The following is a 21,669-nucleotide window of genomic DNA, read 5'->3' on the forward strand; positions in this document are numbered from 1 at the left end:
TCATTATCACGTACATGTCATTGCAAATACGCCATAATATGCGTATGATTTATTGGAATTATCACATTCCTGGATATTAATTATTATTATTATATCGTAGGCATTACTCGTATTTTCGTATTCATCACTGGCTGGTTCGTCAATTATTAGACATCGTGGGCATGGGAATCGGAATAATTTCGATTTCCCGAACGAAAACCTAACGAGAGAATGGCTATCATTCCCAGCCCACTCTAAATCGAAAACAGACATAAACCGTATAAATATCAATTAAGAGACCCTTCGGCTATTATAATACAACCAGCGACTACTCAGTCGAGTCCGCGTAAAAAAAAAATAATAATAATAAACCCCGTCGTCACAGATGATAAGGGTAGATAACGGCCGTCCCCCATTGCGGTTCGTTGTCATAATGCTGTCGGAAAATTAACTTTTTCTAAAGCCATAGCTATTGCCGAAATTGACGCTAGCAGATCCTGTCAAAAACGTCAACAGTGGGTTTTTTTTTCACTTCAATATTAACGCGTAAATGAAAAACACAACCAAGCGATTCAAAAGTGTAAATTTCGCTTTTAATTTAACACGACCCCGTGCTGCAAAACTTTAACCATAAATCTAATTTTCAACTAACGGCACCACCGCCTAAACGCTAACGACGAACAAAAATCAACTATTGCGATATAATTTTCATAATAGGTGTGTATATACAAGTAACAAAACTACGGCGAAGAAATCGTCGTCATTATGGTAAGATATACTTCAATTATTTCGTAACTTAAAAAAAAAAAAATTAAAAACCACTTTTGAAAGTGTTTTGAATATGAATAGACAACTATTTGTCGGTTGTTGATAGTTGAAAGCCATGAATGCTTATTAAGATATCTGTTTTTAATTATTTTTTAGGACAAATCGAAAACAATGTAATCGACGGGCACGTGTATAATGTATATTGATGAAATTCCTTTTTATTTTTCACATTAAAAATGCACCCTCTTAAAAAGTGGGTGATTTTAATATTTCAATATATTTACCCGCGTCAAAAACATTCATAACATCAGGTTTTCTTAGGTTTTTTCCTTATTTTTTCACTTGATTATTTTACAAAACCATTTAAAACATTAATTTGAAAGTATACTAATATAGCATTAACAAATCTGCTTTCCAAAATAAAATCCATTAACGATAAAACCATTTTTTAACTTTTAACGGTGATGATCAATTAAAATGAAAACACAATTTTTTTAGTTATTAATATTCATTAAAAAAAAAAGTAGGCAAGTAGGTAACTGGTCTGTTGTACATAGTAGATGTCAAGTGTTATTTTGAAAAGTATAGTGCATTTTTTATAATTGACCACCTTAATGTACTAATCGGGTATAATTTTCTACCGAAAACCACGCTCAAAGTTTTTACTGATCCAAAAAGTCGACATACATTATTGTAAAATCAACACATATTCATCTTTCAAAATCTAAAATGTGACAAAAAAATAATTTTTTTAAGCAACTTTGAGAAATGACTATAAATGTCTAAATGTAATTAGTTACTACCTATTAAAATGTGTAGGTACGTCTACTTAATACTTATACAAGTAATTAGTTTTCCTTTTTTAAATAGGTAGTGTTTAAAAAGTGATATTTTATAATAACAACTTCAGTATGAACGTTAAATCCTTATAGATTATATTAAATATTTTTATACTATAAATAACATTAATGAATATTTAATATTAAAAATGTGCTGCCACTGAATTACAACGATAATTTAATTTAACAATTTATATTTAAGTATGAATGTATGATAATTCCAAGCAAATTGAAAACAATAATTGTTTATGTATCCACATAGCAGTGATTAATAATTATGCAACACATTCTTGTGTATGCGTATAATAATTAATTTTATCCTGAAAGTTTTGTCGTATTTTATATTTGCATCATTCAATATTTTATTCGTATTATTTTCACATAATAATAATAATATATAATATATCCCAATCCTATGTTTTCATTAATTCAGCTTGTTGTACATCCGTGTAATTCTTGCGCTATCTAACGGCTTATGGCACAAACTAAGCCCGTTAGACTGCTTAATAATCAATACACATATCATGACATTCCCATAAATTATATTTTATAAATAAACCAAAACATATAATTACAATTTTATTTACGTGGTTAAAATTAATCAGGGTATACGAATCATTTTTTTATGCGGTATTATAAACTAATTATTTTAATTTTTGCGTTTTTGTTATTTCGAGAGCTTAAACTGCATTTTTCAATAATAAATGCATGTAGTTATACTGCCAGAACTATTCTACGAGCAAGGTTAGTTATAACTTAAAAATCAATTTAAATTTAAATAATTATTTTCATTTAAATACTCCTAATAAAATTTAATATTGTGAAATGTTGCAAAAATAATTGAATGCTAACAAATTGATTGACTTGCTCAAAATGAATGCCATAGTTCCATTGAAGATTATGTTCGTTACATATAATTATTAGACTATTATTTCGTTAATTATTGAAGAACTTTGCGTTGGTTGAAAATAATTTATTGTGAAAAAACTTTAATAGTAATAATATGGATAGAAGTAGAGCGAGGTATATTAAATAGTAGGCAACTTCTATATAGCTACTACCTACACGAGTAGCAAGTAACAACTTATAGGTACTATTATTATTATTATTATTAAACAAACTTTAAAACAAGTATTAAATATTATGTATAACATATCATTAAAATAATAATTGAAAATTTTCATCAAAAGAGCTTTCCTGATATCTGCACATAATATTTGGATTGTGTAAATGTGAAATTCAAATACATCAGTAGAAAGTATTATAATCGTTGGCTGTGGGCTGTGTCAAATCATGAATTAAATATTCTACCACTTTGCTAAATCCAAGAACACCACCTCGACACCTCGTAGAACAGTGAAAAGAAAATGTAATCTCCCACGTCGTCCCAGATTGGATAATATTTATTTAGGCAATCGCTAAAATTGCTCATATTTTATGAGCCCACTCAAGACTCGACACATTTTCCTTACACTGTAAACATTTTCCATTTTACTCAATAGTGGTATAACACCCTGCAAGTCGACGGCGACCACAGTAGGCAACGCTCAGAAACCACAGATTAATATTATAATATTATACGTGGTGGGGCGTAAGCATTGAAGTATAATAAGTTTAATATAACTACTTTTGTAAAAAAAACAGTCTAATAAATCCGATTCTAATGGACGTCACGTGGCGTAATAAATGTACCGTGTACGTATAATAAATGTCCGTAAAAATTGAAGTTGTAAAATTTAATTTACACTGCTCACCAGTCAACACACACTCGCAAATAGTGACTAGTGTATTACTAATTTTAGGGTTACAAGCTACCTAAATGATTTTAAGATTCACATAATATGATTTCGTTTAATAGGTTTGTGGTGCAAAAAAAAAGAACAGGTTAGCTAACCTTAGCTAGCTTATAAATAGGTTCATAATTCAATGTTATTAGATACCTCATAACTAAACGTATATATTATGTATACATAAAATATGTCAACGTGACATTTAATTAATTTAATTAAATAATATATCGTTTAAATAGGTATTTTAAATGAGTCTGTCGTCTGTGGCCATTATATTTTCAAATTGCATCACTCACCTTAGATATCATATTCACTATACAGCTAACAATAATAATTCTAAATAGTCAATGTATATTAAATTGCGTTCTCACTCAGTAAGGCGTTTGTGTAGTAACAAAACAACAAAGATAATATTATTATAAATAAAATACATTATGAATCATAGGTATATTTTTTTCTTTTAATTAACAAGTTATGCAATTATTATTATTGTAATTTATTTTGCATATCACGTACTTTATTTAAATGGTTAATAAAAATATTTTATCGTATTACGATATTATACTATTAATTATAGACTAACGACGATTGCCATCATAAATATCGACACGTCGCAGCCGTATGTAGTTCCTTGTTTCATTTTTATTAACTAGTTATTTTAGCCCTTGTGCCACACCACGCCACTGTTATTTAAATAATTGAATAAAAATAACTTGTCGTTTCTTGAACCGATACAACATCCGAAATATATCATTAATGAACATAAATATTTTTTCATTTAACTTATTAAGCAAAATCAAATGAAACGATTAGTCATTATAAATATTTGTATGCGTTTGCGTCGTATACCAAAAATGTATTTGTTAAAACTTATTGGTATGATTTTATCAACTGATACTTAAAATCGTTTAAAACATTTTTTAAAACTAAGAAACTGAAAATATATTGAAAGTAACACATATTTTATCATAACACTAATATTATTATTATGTTTAATATATATTTTGTTTTATTTGATAATTTCTATATTACTGAAGGTCTCAGACCACCTAACCTAGTCTGAAATACATATTTATTTTATTTTGGATTCAAAGTTAAAAGATAATCATTTATTTTTAATCACTCAATTAGTAATAATAATATAATTTCTATTCTGTTTGAATACTATAATATCATTATTGAGTATTTTTATTTATACTTTTCGTTCTATAGAATTACATTTTATAATTTAAGTTATTTAACAATATTTAGGAACACAGAGTATAATAATTATTAATTGGGAATATCATAGGTTAAATATACCTACTTCTAAGGTTAGGTTAAATCTTAAAACTTCGCCGATTTCACATATAGTAGTAATTAGGTTACTCACGCTTACAAGTTTTAACACTTTCAAAATCAAGAAAACTCGCAAAAGAAAAATCTATAGCTCCCAATTGACTAGGAATTTAATATAAGCTGAAGTATAGAATAATAAGAAACAAAAAACGTAAATATCAATATTTTCCATCAGAAACTATTTGTACCTACTCGTTGTTAAGATGTATACTAACTTTAATGCATAAGTAGATAGACATTTTAATGGCTACTGCAGTTTTACATTTTCTGTAACACATGTGATTTGCTTATTTCTAATCATTGTTTACAGGCACAATATAAAAGGTTATAACTTATGAGTTATAAGTTGTAACCAATACTACTGAATAATAATTGAGAAGCCTAAAATTTGTCCAGGTGCACACAAATATTGTTATAAATTTATATTACGTAAGTAGTGAGTTGTTGAAAACAATTTTCCTGAACTAAAAAAATATTATGAGGTACCAGAGGTACCAACTATAAATTAATTTGTGTATAATACAATCAATTTAAAGATATCATCGATATTTAAATACAATTTTAGAGAATACTTGTGAATTTTTATTTCCTTAAAATTGTATTACATAGGTACTTACACCTATTTAAAATTAAGTAAGTATAATAATTAATATTAATACTTTACTAGATATATAATGCGTGTATACTGAAGGCAAAAAATATTTGTTGCTATACAATCGTCCAAAATATTGACACGTTGCAAGTTTATACCAAATATGTTTTAATAAACACCAATGAAAAATAAACAAATCAAAATGTTTTTTATAAGTTAATTCTATCTTTTCAAATTATTGATTAATAACAGAATCTAGTAGCATCACTAAATATGTTTTCATGACATTTAATCACTGTCTACCTGTCATAATTGTATTGTGTTCACAGTTAATATACGACCGTCGGTCATTAATTGTAAACATAATGTATATTGCCACTTTTAAAGTCTATTTTTTTTTTTATTTCATTTGATTTATTTCATTTTTAACTTGCATTTATTATTACAGAACATAAATTAAAGTTTACTGATTTATTTTGTACATTGTTTCTAATAGTTTGCACATAATTGCCAAACAAAGAAAATTGAAACTTTTGCGTTTAAAATTTTTTATATGAAGATTATTTTTAAAATTAATAATTCATATCATAAAAAATTTACTAAAATAACTAAGAATAAAAATAATTATTATATTAAAAAAATAAATTAAGAATTAATTTGATGATAAAATATGAGCGTAAATGTTAAGCGTTTTGTTTATCTGTACAGTCAAAAATTCAAAATTCTATAATGATCAGTGGTAATAGTTCGTAGAAAACAGTTTTGTCATAATAGTGCTACACATTTCACTATTTCAAAAATCCTGTTGTATTTACCACTTTACTAGATCAAATTATCGTCACGTTTTCCAATAAGAAACTCGTAAAATTTAACCATAAAACAATTTTCTTACTAGGTTTTATTTTGACATTCGCATCCTTCGGAAAACAACAACACTCAATACTTAGTTATCAATACCATTCATCGTAACCTAAATTCCTGCGAATAATCTTAAATAAATGTAATAACCCAAGTGAAATTAAAATAAAACTAACAAACAAACAACTTTGACGCAACTTCCATGACAATATTTATAGTTTGTACACACGTTTCACTTGAAAGAATCCGGACAGTACTGAATTCAACTACTAAATCAACCGTACGTATACAGTAAACCAATTTTTTTACTTTATTCATTTTATATGTACATTTTACAACAAAAAAAAACGATACCTAGGAAATTATTGTCACCTGTCAATATTATTATATTCGTGATATTACTACATTGAGCAGTTCAGTAGTTTCTTAGAATGTATTACTTATTATAGAAACTTCTAAAAATAGACTATAATGAATAACTGTTTTTAGGTACCTACGTATAAAAATGATTGATACATAGAGTGCTTCACATTACAAACTATTAAATTTCATTAATATTGAGTACCAAAATCGTAAAAGATTAAAAAAAATTACTCTATAGACCAGACTACAGTATAGGTACCTACTCGCATCGATACTTTTAAGAAAACGAGATTACTATAAACCTGCTTTCAGCCATTGTGTTGTCATCTTACCGATGTCCGTTGACTGGCCGTCCTTTTAGCGTTACAGAACCATCGAAAAAAGAATACGAGTTTGGTAAAATAGCATTGTGATTGGCAAGAAAGTAAAAACAAGTAAAATACATATTATTTTCATCCCATGAATTCCTTTATTTCAGAGATAAGACAACAATAAAAACAAATATCAAATACTGTATTATAAAATTTAATTAATAGACCATTTCTTTAAAGAGGTAAACAACATTTATTTTAAGGATCTCTATATTATTATTATGCAATATTTTTTATGTATGTACTAAAAACCATTAAAACAATGTATGCATATCTCGACGATAATGTATAAATAATTTTTGCATTTCTGATAATTAAGTTATCTAAATAATTAAGATTCATTTTTAAATGTAATAGTTTATCATTCCTTTCAAATGTATAATACAAATAGACAATAGTATATTAATATCTATACTAATATGTGCCAGAAGAGTGTGGTAGTGAGACGACTAGACCAGTGATTAAAATGCAGTGCATTCCTACTTTTTATCCTTTTATTTCCAAGTTCAGTGTTCATGTATGGTTTATAAAATATATGAAATGTTATAATCAGCTTGAATGTAACATGCTTTTTAAGATTATTTCTTGTATTATACTATTATGTATATAATATTTATACTATGTTAGGTAGTTACTTAGTTATTAATTAAATACATTTTAAGATAAAAAGCGCTAAATAAATTATATACAAACATACCAACACTGACAACACTTACAATAGTAAATAGTTTATAGCAAAATACTAAAATAGCAAATAGCATGAACATTTCATACGATTAAATAAAATAGCTGTACTTTTTATACATATTTAATTATATAATTATAGCCATATTCGTAGTAGGTACTAGCCTACTGTGTATTAAAAAATATTGTAGGTATATTTATAAAAGTTGATTTAGTTTCAAATATAAAAGAGGTAAAAATATACGAATAAGAAGTACAAGAATAGTAGTCCAAACGACCAGACGACTACATTTGGATGCACGTTTTTATATACTTTTTTGTAAACACAATACATAGGTTACCTATGATGTGCACAATATAAAATATATTCTTCCATAATATCCATAAGTACCTACAATGTAAGAACAAGCTATGGACATTTTTATAGAAATTACAAATAGGTTGTATGATGTATGAATAATACCATAGTCCATAATAATATATTGTATTATTTACTTTAAGTGTATGGTTTTTTTATTTGATAATAAAATATTCAAGACAATATTATAAAATAGTATTATAAATATGATAAAAGTGTATTATTTTAGTATTTTTATTATTTGAAAATTTCTCAAATTCAGTACTAAAATAATAGCTTAACAATATAATATGTACTTAATTAAATAAAGTACATTTAAGTTTACATTTTAGTTAATACGTTTAAACTACGTAATAATATTATCTGGATAATTAAATAATAATTTGAATAGTTAATGTTATTTCATAATTGCATTGAGTTTTAGTGTTTTACGGTATTCTTAATATTATATTATATTATGTACCTACCTACTGTATAATATATGTATTACCATACACTATAAAATAAAAGAGAATACTTATTTTTATATTGTGCCCCTTTAATAAAAATATATAATTATTGTTTATTAAGTGACGGCAAACTTGACTTATTGTACCCCGAAATATTTTGTTAGTCATAATTTTATATTATACATAATAATATATTATATACCTAATTTAAAGTTATTTTTAAATTTCTCTTTGTGCATACCTATTTAAATATAATTTAATTTAAATAATTCAACGAAGTTCTACAACATTCGCCTAGCAATATGAGTGTGTATTAATAATTATTATTAGCTTAAAAATGTATATGTAGTTACGTATAAAACAAATCGAAGATATTAAAAAATAATAAATTTGAATATGTTAAGTAAATTGTTTGTTAGTAAGTATGTACCACACAAACCTAAAGTTATAATTAATTTATTTAATCATAGCTATATAGTATATATATTTTAGCATAGGTACCTCCGAGGTGCCAATAATTTTATATTTGTATCAAAAAAAAAGAGTACCTACTACCAGTATGGCTCTAGTTTAGACGGGTATTGTATTTCCCAGTGAGCGTCTATTTAAATGTATTATAGGTGTCAGAATAGCATATTTACTAATGTAGTGAAATTAAATTTATTCAAAAATGTATTAAATTGTATTAAATAACAAAATACATACAATATATATTATACATATTTAAATTGGCAATTAAAATTAATTATTAGTTCATTAATTCTATGTTTTTGCATTTAGTTTAAAAACTAAAAAACTCAATTACATTTATCGTCAAAGTAATTCAGATTGCAGGCATTCATAACAATATTAAAGGCACGTTTGTATTACACACTTATAATGACAACATAAAAGTTCTTCGCAGAAATCATTAAGACGTATATGTGTATAACAATAAGTAAATAAATACATCTTAAAGTGAATATAGGAAGTTACAAAAATAACGACACCAATTAAAATAATAACATGTCCTTCTAAAAGATCTTAAAATTAAAAATATGACTTTCACAAGTGTTTAACACATCATAAAAAATCAGAACTTTGTATTTTTTCAAGACTGACAAATTCAATAATACCTATTTGCTTATATTATATAAAATACACAATACCTATTAATATGACTAGGTGTCTACTTTTATAACTTTTAAAAGTTACAATTTATAATACTACAAATTAATCTTTACTAACGGCCGGGACATGTAGATTTCTAAATACGTTTTAATTTAATTTTCTTGGATAATTTAGATCATCGACATCCTGGCCCCTATCATTACACGCTCGGAGCTAAAACGGCCCACGCGCAGTCGTGCAGTAGTCTCGTACCGTGGTACCTACATCGTCGTAGCGGTCGATTCACGTAAATTAATTATTATAAAAATAATAGAAAACACGTAAAACATACAACACAAAATGTGTATACCACGTGTGCAACACGCCTACAAACAGCATACGGCGATCACCCTGCAGGTAAAATCGTGACTTCCCGGCCAAGGACGTCCGGATCGCGGCGGCGGGACCAAAAGATAAATATTATGTACTATATATACAGTAGACATCGATGCTTGATGTTGATGCGATATCAAAGGGACCACGTGTCTGGTCGCATTAACCGATAGGTCGTACAGAACGATACACTAAAATATAATAACTGAATGCCTTACATTCAAACTGGAAGGACGGGAAGCTGGAATATCCAACATTCTGTCAAAAGTTCTCCCCTGGGACAACTTAAAATGTATGATAAATGATATTCTCAATGAAAATTAAGTTAAACCGTAATCGTATGTTAAATACTTAAATCAATTCAGCCAATGGTCATAGTCACCGAATGTGTAATAATATTATGATGTTGTATGCCTCTACTGGCTCTACTCTGCCGCAGTAATCATCCACTGAAAATATAAGCTATATTATATTATTATGTCAATGTATGTTTTTATTTAATTCTTTATTCGATAATTTCCGTTACGCATTATATAATATATATATATATAGGTGCATACACATTCATCAACACATGTGTGTATAATGTATATATATAATTATATTTTATACGCATTAAGCGACCATAACACGAGACACATATCTAATTACACACTACTAACAAGACAAGTAGGTAAGTATACAATACACTCACGACTCACCCACCCACCTGTTTACGAAAAATGGTGTACGTTGATACGTTATAATAATATAATATCGTATTACTTATTAACTTATAATATATAGGTAGAGGCACACAAGCGGAATACGTCGCGGGCCGTGGGCGGTGAAGCCGTGTGGGCCATCCTTCGCTCAGCGGAAATCTCTGTATCGATCGTCGCCAAATCCAATACGGTGTGTTGTTCTATATACTACAATGTTATTATAGGTATGTCATACATAATATTATAGTTATTATTACTACCCGGCGACTAAAAAATATGTAATTCCATCCGCGGCGGCTTTAATGCAAATATTACGCGCCGGACCAATCATCAAAATTCCGTTCGCAACGGTACACGCGTACACATAATATTATATACATATATTTGTTTTTGTAGTAATTACCGATATAATATCATCCATATCGTACAACGATATTGTGATTCGTGTATAGTCTGTGATCGCTTCCCGTTTGGATTACGTCCAATTCCACGTGCGATTTACATAACGAGATAATATAAATGCAATGTTGTGTTCATGATGCGGTTTAATATGATTTTCAATTACACCATTTTTACTACGTCGAGAGACGTATACTGCAGTACCTATATTGTATATTATAAGGTGCAAGACGTGTAAAATATCATTTTCATAATATTTTACCGATTAAGGTCGTATAAATGTGTGGTTATAGGTACACACTTACGCTGTAGAATAATGTACCTACACCTAGTGTTGTACCTACATTTCTGGTTGGTTCTTACGACTTAATACATATGCCGACTATACCTGTATGTAAATTATACATATCATAATGTAATAACAAAATGAAACCAAATGAAAACGTTGAATTAATATTGCGGTTTTATTTTAATAGATCTTCGGCGATGACCTTTTTTACTATTACGAGATCAATGTCAAGGACAGGAATAATCCAAACGATACCGTGTTTGTTGGTTCCGCTCGAAGTGTCTTATCATCGGGTAAAGTTGCACTGCCGTGTTCATGGTCAATATCCGAAATTAACGGTCGCGTCAATAGACGTAACCTTAAGGGCGTCAAGATTTATGATAATCACGAAACAATATATATAGCTCCCATTCCAGTATTTCACCTGAAGAAAAAAGCTACCTATATGTTAAAATTGTATTTTAACAAATACATTTTTTTTCAAAAGTCGTGCTTTAAAAATTAAAATATGTATAAAACTAACACTTAGGAGTTGATATTAAGCATTTGTTCTATTTTTTAAGTTAAAAATTAAATTAAAACAATATCATTCAATCAATAATGATTAAAACAATTTAATTCAACGTGTTATTGAATACCTCATCAAAAATGTCATGTTATATATTTTAGTTTTAGAAATTCTGTCCTTGATTTAAGGCATAAATTAAAATATTCACTAAATTCATACTATCATTACTACTTTTTAAAACTTCAGTAAGACGTAATTAAACTGATTTAAATAATCCATAAAATTATATGTTAAAATGTAATTCCTAATATTATTAAATATGTATTTATTATACATTTTACAAACATAAATAGGACTATTCTTATTTTTTATGTTATCTAATTCAGAATATTTAAATTTAATAAATACAAAGTTTTAATCTTATATGTTAAATAACGTATATTTTCAACAATAATTGTAATGCATTTTGTACTTTTAAAACATAGGTACTAAATAGTTTAAGAAAAATAAGTTTATCTTATATCAATCAAGTAAAAAGAAACAAAAATTCAGTTTCAAAAAAACTATGGCATTTAAGTAAATAACATGTGTATACATTATTCTTGTATGCAATATTATGTAGTGAGTACCTACATTTATAGACACTAATACACTATACGCATAGATATAAATTAATGTTTTGCAAAAAACACAGATTTGCTTTATTGTTATTACTTTATTGTTTTTAAAAATATATGGCTATTTCTAGTAGATTATATACATTAATAGTCACAGCTGATAACTATTATTTACGAAACACCAAGGTTGCAGAACAAATTTAAAGGTCCCAAAAAGTTACTCAATGTAGGCCAATTCAAAAAGAAAATCCGTTCTTTTATTCTCTTGTTTTTACAGCTATGCTATAGATTTTCGTTAAATATGTATAGGTTACCTTTGATTGAAATAATAAAACTGTAAACAATGACAAGGTTACATGTAGGCAGATTGAAAACAACAGACTTGATGTAATGATGTGTATGCTTAAAAACAAAAGAAATTAAATGCAAAGTCATTTGATGTATTTAAATTGATATTTTATTCAAATAATTCGAATTTCAAAACGTAACCTGAGTTTACCAGACATGGTATTAATAAATAATAATAATATACATTTATATGGTTTAAAATCTGATGAACCGAGTGACTCGGAAACAACTGAAAAATCCACGAAATGTCTGTAGATACTGCACTGTGTATCATGATAGAAATCTATGGAAAAATCAACTGACTGCACCGATACAACTTACAACAATGGGTCGCGACATGTCGCTCAATCAATAGTCGATTTGGCTATCACCGTACAAAGGGGAATCAAATACAGCCGATAGGTTTACACTGCTGGAAAATTGTCCCTAGGGATAGTGTATCAATAGACGACGGCCTCTGCCTACACTCAAAATTCTAGAACAATAATTCATTATTTCTGGAAGCGCTCCTTAATTAATACCATTTTCGAAAATAATAATATATTGTACAACTATACTGTGCAACCGGTTTGCCCCCGTGCCTGAAGATATAGGATGTTTAAGGTGCCTACAAGCATGTTGTACTACGGTGTTTACACCCGTTGTAAATTAATCAATCATAACCGTGTAAGTAGAAGACAAGTTATTATTTATTTGTAGGTATTATTATGCACCATAGGTAATCATATAGTGTACCATATGTGTGTACATACCACATAGATCCCCATAAACACTCAGCAATGCACCGAGTTCCGGGACATAACTCGTATACTTCCTAGAATATATAGATGCTCATTAAGCTAATGGGAAATTTATTTCAAAAAGTACGCTCAACAATGCGTAAATAATACTCTAACTTCACCATACATCAAGCAATTGGTAGCGAAAAAAGGCGTGACTTGTTATAAGAATATAAGGTATTTGGTGCGTTTATCCTTGTCATTAAGTACGGATATGAATGCACAAACGACTCGGACTTCGATTATAAATTGTTGTCTAGAAAATATATTATAATTTATAACTGTACACAAGTATATTATATTATAGAATATCAATAAAACGTACGCTAAATATTAGATCGTAGAAATGCTTGCAATTTCACTGGAATATATTATTTTCTTCATAACACAACAGTTAAATGTGATGCGTGATTAGAATAAATAAATCAAAAATTCGTAGTATTATATTATATTTTTATTATATGTATATGTTGGAAATATTAACTTTCTAATAGATTCAACACTTTAAAAGTGAATTTAGTTGGGGCGATGCCTATAGTTATTGGCCCTAAGAAGATATTTAACTTATTATAATGATTTATTTTTTCTTAGTATCTCAAACAAACGCTCCACAATATTTACATGACACATCAATCAATTGAAAGTTGATGTTATAAACTGTATTTACTAATTCAAAATAAAACTTCACTATTTATTGTACCAAGGTATTTTTCTGGCAATAGCAATACGGCTACCTATTACTTTATAGATACATATAATTTTAATTAAATTTATTTTTTCACTTCGTTGTAACTTTTTTTTTTAAAAACAATTAATATTTTTTAAATGTACAGAATTCCCATTTTTAACATTATTATAATTTCAACATCATTTAAAATGCCTAACTCAAAATGGTTTGAGTCATTTTACTTAAATGGTCAGAAAAGTAAACTATAGGGGCAAGGAATTTTATCCTATAAGTATAAACCTAAGATGTAAAAAATATCCATTCTTAGAATATTCAAATTCCTAAATACATATATGGTTTTTATGTACATGACATAAAAATGAATGTTAAAATGATGTTATAACTAGAATTTATGGCACTAACTTAGGTACTTTTAAAATTATATCCAAAAACAACACAATATATAATAATAAAAACCTAATATAATAAGTATTACAGGTAAACATATTACTTTGAAAATAAAAAATAATATTGTCTTTTGTTTATTTAAATACAAGTTTAAAATTCGAGTTTTTAACTTCAACGAGAGTTATCATTTGAATAGAACTATAAAAATAAAAAACATTATGTCTATTGTCTACTGTACCTAACCAATATGATCAGATCGACATACGACAATAAAGTCAGTGTTATCTCGTGTAGTCGTGTTATCGAACTAATATTCTAATAAATCATATTTGGAATCACAAGATCCGCGAGTGGATCACAACGTTCAGAGGGTAAATACATAATAGTAAATATAGATAGCACAATAGGTACGTCTATACATCCTAATAATAATATAGGCGTGCGCTGGCTCCAATTTCTGGTCGATTCTGAAGTGGTACTAAAATGATACTAAAATTATATACCACTAATCATCTCAAATTACGAATAGCGGCCACTGATGTAGATTATGAAATATACATATTATTAAACATAGTATTATACAATATTATACGAATTTTCAAATTTTCAATGCCCCCCCCCCAAAAAATTCAAGTCGATAGCACCGTGCGCACGCCTGTGCATATCCTAATAATAATGTAATAATATCGTAAAGTCGTCTTACCGGATTGCCGACGGTTCTGCCTGACGAACCCAGGCTGCACACTGCGATCTTCGCCCAAGAGAAAAGAGTTGGGCTCCTGTTCTTCAGCCCATTTTTCCGTATTGTTAGCCATGACGGGACCGATCGATTACGCACGACGATGCTACTCGATCTTCGATTCCATAGGCTAGTGACGAGTGTAAGACTGGCTAATACCAACAAGAATAAAAAGTAACAATGATATTATAAAGTATAAGGTGCAATATATACCTAATTGCAGGTGGGTAATAATAATATTTCGCAATCCTCGTTTGTCGGAAGACTTAAATTTAGAGTTGATGTTATAGAAAACGACCGTGTATTATACTGCGCTGGCAACGAAACCGCACGATACCGTCGTAAGAATTAATATTACGATTAACTCTGAGGTGGTGGCGGCGGTGGCGATAAATAGATAGGTACCTATAGTGGCCGGCATCTATAGTCGCGGATGATATGCGTTCGATAATAATAATGATAATAATAATTGTGGGTGGAAAAAACTTGCGCACGATTGTGATTTTATAATTTATATATCATTATCGCTGTCATAATAACAATAATATTTAAATACCGGCGTGGTGGCGCGCAAAACCGACGCCGGTCGCGGTCGCCAGCAGTTGATGACGCCGAGGGTATAGGAGCGACGGTCGACTGTACACACACACGTACCTACCTACACCAATGCGTCATGCGTACATAATCAAACACGCGTATGATACACATAATATTATGTATTGTATAGGTTACCTAGGTATACCGTGTCCGTGTGTGCTGCAAGTACCTACCTATGCGTGCGAGAAAATTTAGTTCAAGGAACGTGGACTCGGCGTGTGCTCGCAGGAAATCAAGGACTCGGAGTTAAATAATAATAATAAACAGACAACAACGAAAAAACCGATGTTATAATATTATATTATATTATATTATAATAATATTATATTGTTATACATGTCGTTATTCGGTATTGTTATTGTAATACGGTGCGTGTAAGTGATGGTGCGCGTGTCGTGTAATATACCCACCTGAGCGCGCGCTGTGAGTATACGAGGGTTTCAGGGTTTGCAACAATATCGTTTTAATTAATTCATTAGTTATTTATTCGTCTAATAAATATCATCTCAAAAAAAAATTCACCATGATATAACATTTAAATGTACAAAAACTTTCTTTTATTTTAATCCAATATAACGTCTGCACATTTGTCAATGATAAATAAAATACAGCCCCAGTATGTTTGTCAAACGCTCCAAAATATTATTCTTTATAATTTTTTTTATAGACAATGCGCCTTGCCACACTCTAGGATGCAAATGGGTCAGAGAGAGAAAACAAATAGTGAGCGGTTTATCTATCCGCAGTGCCGTATTTAGACATCCGAATGAAATTTGTATTATTTTAATAATTTAACTCAATAATATTATATAGGTAACAAAATGTAGTGTTTTATTTCCATAAAGGAGCTGTCTTTTCATTTTTATAATGTTATATAGATAGATACCTATACATTAACCTATTTCTAATTTATTAAACAAACTCTATGTAGTTCCCTCGGTCGTTTAACTTGAAATCTCAATTTCTCTTTTTTTATTTACATAAACTAACGGAAATAAATAATTTTTAGAAGAAACTTATTAATAGCAATAGATCAAATACCTTAAACCAGAATAAAAAAGGATGATCTAAATATCTCTCCCATCCCCTGAAAATATGCTACAGATTGGCTATTTATGTATAATCATGACGTAACAGCTGCTGCAGACTTTCAAATAAAATAATATCAACATTACTAATATTATTACATTATATATTATAGTGTACGTACGAAATACGATTATCGCGTAGATATAAAGTATATATTATTGAATATGCATATGCATATTATTATAGTAACAACACGATGAAATCGACGACGAGAGATGCGAGATAAGAGGGCTGTTCCTCGTTTCGTACGTTTTAGGTATTAGGAAATTGTCCAAAAATGTATTTATGTCTAATAGAAAACATTGTAAGTTTGTTTATCGGTTTTTAAATTGTTTTCCATTAAATATAATATAATATAATAGATATTATACCGGTATTTTTAACAAATGGTGGTTTCGATTTTGGATTTCATTGGATTCTTTTACCGTTTCGTTTTCGGTTTTTAATACCTACCGGTTTTAATTTCTATATTAATACATTTTGGTATTGATATCATTTTCAATAATAAATCATCAAAATGATTTTGAAACCGGTCCCAAGCTCCGGACTTTCACTAATTTTTAGTAGTATAATATAGGTTTGCAGACTGCAGTACGAAATTTGAGACATTTGGCCCGGAGGTACCTAATCCCCGGCTACAACGCACGTGGTCGACAGTTGATCGAACCACAAAAAGTTGTATCGCAGTTGCACATATCGTATACACAAAATGTATAAAGTAGATAAGTATTTACTATTTACCCTTTTTTCTATTTTACCTTTCGAATATAATATAATTAATACATTATAATAATCTACTGCTATAAAAATCCATGTCGGGTGTTAGTTACAGATCTTTAAGGAAAACTGTTTTTATTAGACGTACCTAAAATATAGGTTCGCTCATTTTAATTCTTAATCAAAATAATCAATCAATTTTCTGTGGAAATCTTAAAAAACTAAGTAAAGTCAAATACCTAAAATAGCGCTAGTTAATGTCTTAAGCCCAGAATTATAGTACCTATACACTTTGTTATCGCTGTAACTATTGTAAGCTGCGACGGTTGGTATGGTGCGGAGAATTGTCGACTGTCGTAAACTTTATATGACAGACGATAACAGATCATTTTTCAAACGTTAAATCGCTATAACTTCATAACCAAATCCAAATGTTTGAAAAGATCATGCTAGTCGTAACTTTAATATTTCTAATCTGGCATTCCGCATGCCCGCATGTATACTAATTACTAAGTATCAACGCACATTTTTAAAATATGTTTTCCCTAATAATTAATTTTCCCACTATCCCACCAAAAAGTGGTATAAATCGTATGACAAACAAGTATATCGTTTAGCATAATCCTAATATTATCGATATTTCTGGGAGGCACAGTCAACATAAATTTGGTTGCTTATTACTTTCCTAACGAGAAATATTCTTATTGTCAATCCATCATATAATCGGATACATATTTATAAAATGCCAGTGACAATAGAAAAAAAAATGAATATTTGTTATGATTAATTATTACCATGAATGTTAAATTTCACACCATTCAATTATTATAGGTAGGTAAGTAAAAAATCGATTTATTTAATATATTTAGGCTCTATTATTAATGTCATGTTAAAAATATATTTTTACATAATTTTAATTTTAAATTTTTTTAAATGTGATATAAGTAAATATTATTTTGATTTACAGTTAAACTGTATGATGAACATAAATTACAAACCATTACAAATTATTTAATTATTTTTCCACAACATAGATACTTTTTTTTTGTTAAAATGATATAATTTATCATTTTTAATTTTTTTGAATTTAATAGGTGACTTGTATTTAAATCATGAGTGTATATATTATTCGATAGTTTATATAACTGCTTGTATACAAACACAGAGCTAAATACATATGGCACACAACACTTTAATATAATTTTTTTAAACTATTCAATAACGTATAACTTCACTAATTTATCAAGTTTCTTTTAAAAAATAATTAATTAACGACTAAAATAGTATTTAATGTGAACTTATTAGAAACAAAATTACGATAACTGTATGATTGTAAAATGACGTTCGTAAGTTTGAAAATTTAGGTATATCATTTTAAATATTGTTTATGCTAAAATGTAAGTTACCTATTTCGGTACTAGTAAATTTGTTTTGAAAAAACAGTGCACAATTAATTGGTAGCAAATTATATTATATTACTTTATTTTATGAGAAAATCATTCAATTAAAAAAGTATTTTTCTAGAATTTTTTGGAATATATTAAAAATATAATCGTGATTAAAAAATTAAAAATTATTTGTAGGTACTTAAAAATATAGAAGTGTTAGATGATACCTAATATCTGAATAATTGTCATTATTGATTGATAATATAAAATTATGAAATTATAATATAGGGGTTCGTATTGCAATGATTGAAGGATTATTCGGTATAGCATGTATATAGTAATTCTCTATTGAAATTTTTATCAAACACCACGTTGAATAGGGGCACCAAATATGACTGCTCCGGGGCACCAATCATAGTTAGCAGTTAGCACTACTATACTTTCGTCTAAGTAAATTATTTTTCCGATCGAATTTATCGCGTGACATATTTTGATCGACTAACGCTAACCCACCGGTGTACCACTGACTCTATATCGATGTATTAAGACAATTACGATATAACAATATCTGAATTTATTTTGGAAAAGTATCAATGTAATATTATAGAAACACTGTTATAAACAAAACACTTAAAATCCACATTCGCCATCGATCGTCATCCGTAGAAGGTAGGTACCACATGGGCTTGCAAGATTTACTATCCCTGGAGACCCTGCCCATTAAACTGTCCTCCCTCCGCGCGAAATTCGTCATTGGTCGAAATCTTAGTTTCGGCACCTCTACGCGCTCGACCAACGTCCATAAATGGCGTAACTCGGCGTACAATTTTATAAGGCAGGACCAGAGTTAATTAAATTCTTTTTTCAGTTTTAAAGCGATGCCCTTAGCTGTTTTCATCATCTATGTCGGTGCCAAACATGACACAAATGTATGCGTTAACATGGTCAACGGATTCATCGAAAAACGATGTGCCTGCCGAGTCACAAGCCAAACCGAGACTGTGTACACCCCACACCACCACCCTATGTATTCAATTCGACTGAAGGACTCGCGAGAAAGGAAACAAAATTACGCATTAAATATGGTACAGTACGATTTGATACATGGATACGATATTGTCGCGCAACAGACGCAGTACAGACTTACCGCCGCGGACGACGTGCAGGAATACGATCGCAATACCACCGTGGTCGGCGCAAACCGCGGTAACCGCGGTAGGTATATATAATACCTATTACGATATAGACACTAACGAACGACGCGGTTACCTATGCGTACACGGCCGATGTATTAATAATAACGTGATAGAAATTTCACGATTACGAATATTATAATCCATTACTATATTATTGTTGTCGTCGTCGTCGTCGTCGTCGTTTTGCGTGCAACGTCGGTGACGGCCAAAAGTGCACTTATTGCAGCGGCGTGTGTATACAAACGGTATCGTTTATATAGAGGCGCACTGCACACCTGCAGGATCATCAGCAGCGGACGGGCGCGTGCGACACGTGCAAAACGGAACGGCGACGGACGCGAGTCGACGATACTATTATATCGGGGCGAGCGCGCGTGCTGCACGGAACGCAACAGAAACCAGACTTGAGCGGATACGCGTAGACACACCGGTTTTTGTGGCGGCGGCGCGCGGTCGCGGGTCATTGAGGAGTAAAAAAAACCGTATACAATATACGCGCGCGCGCACACGGACACACAGATGTATAATATATTGTGTGTGTGTGTGTGTGTGTGTGTGTGTGTGTGTGTGTAATAAAAACAAAATATGTAATAATAATAATGATAATAAATGTACGTAAAACGTCGAGATGTCGGCCACAGAATTTCCACCACCAAATCCGAGTCCTCAGTCATATAATAACATTATATATAGTTGTACCTGCTAGATATTAAACATTTATAGAGGTAGTACCTACCACCTAACTGTGGCTGATCGCGGCAAAATGCAGGTCGTCGTCGTCCGAAGGGGAAAATGCGCGCCCGCGACGCATGGGTACGACCGGTTTACGCAATGCGCTACGATTTGAGACGATTCTCGCGCGTTTTTCATTGGTTTTTTTTTTTTGTTATACTACTACATCGGAATATAATATTATCATAATATAATTATTGTACATAATATCCTATACGGGCATGGATGTTAGAATGTAAAAACCGACGAGTCGTATTACCGCGGCCAACGAACAAGACGGTTTTTTTTTCGTATGATGTTGTTGTTTATATCAGAGTTATTACGTAGGTGGGTACGTCTTATACCTACGTCTGGTCGTTATGCGTTCCACAACAAAATGTATAATGCTAATGTCGAGTAGTGTATAATAAATTATATTATTATAATTTACATTTACGGGACAGAAACGAAAACAGTTATACGCTGCCTAAGTAAAATTTTAAGTGATTTCGAAACATGTTCAGAGGTACTATTATAATATATTAATATTTGATATCCTTAGAACGAATTATATGAATATACAATGATTAATATATAGATACCATATAGTATATAAACAGGGGTTGTAGAAAATACTAAAGG

At 29.6% G+C, this 21,669-nt stretch overlaps 1 protein-coding gene across 3 annotated transcripts in view; it reads right to left on the minus strand.

Annotated features, from left to right (window-relative positions):
* The window catches only part of LOC132945170 (organic cation transporter protein-like), a 62,151-nt gene extending 41,424 nt beyond the window's left edge, over positions 1–20,727 (minus strand). Inside the window, exons 1-2 of one of the 3 annotated variants that reach the window (XM_061014837.1) lie at positions 20,464–20,727; positions 15,294–15,481 (exon numbers count right to left, since the gene is read on the minus strand). In XM_061014837.1, the coding sequence (XP_060870820.1) occupies positions 15,294–15,405 (112 nt within the window). In that variant the 5' untranslated portion in view covers positions 15,406–15,481; positions 20,464–20,727. The other 2 variants (XM_061014838.1, XM_061014839.1) reach the window with 2 other exon arrangements.
* Between the last annotated feature and the right edge of the window lie 942 nt (positions 20,728–21,669).

The sequence above is a fragment of the Metopolophium dirhodum genome, chromosome 5 (genome assembly GCF_019925205.1).
Source record: "Metopolophium dirhodum isolate CAU chromosome 5, ASM1992520v1, whole genome shotgun sequence".
In the NCBI taxonomy this organism is placed as follows: Eukaryota; Metazoa; Arthropoda; class Insecta; order Hemiptera; family Aphididae; genus Metopolophium; species Metopolophium dirhodum.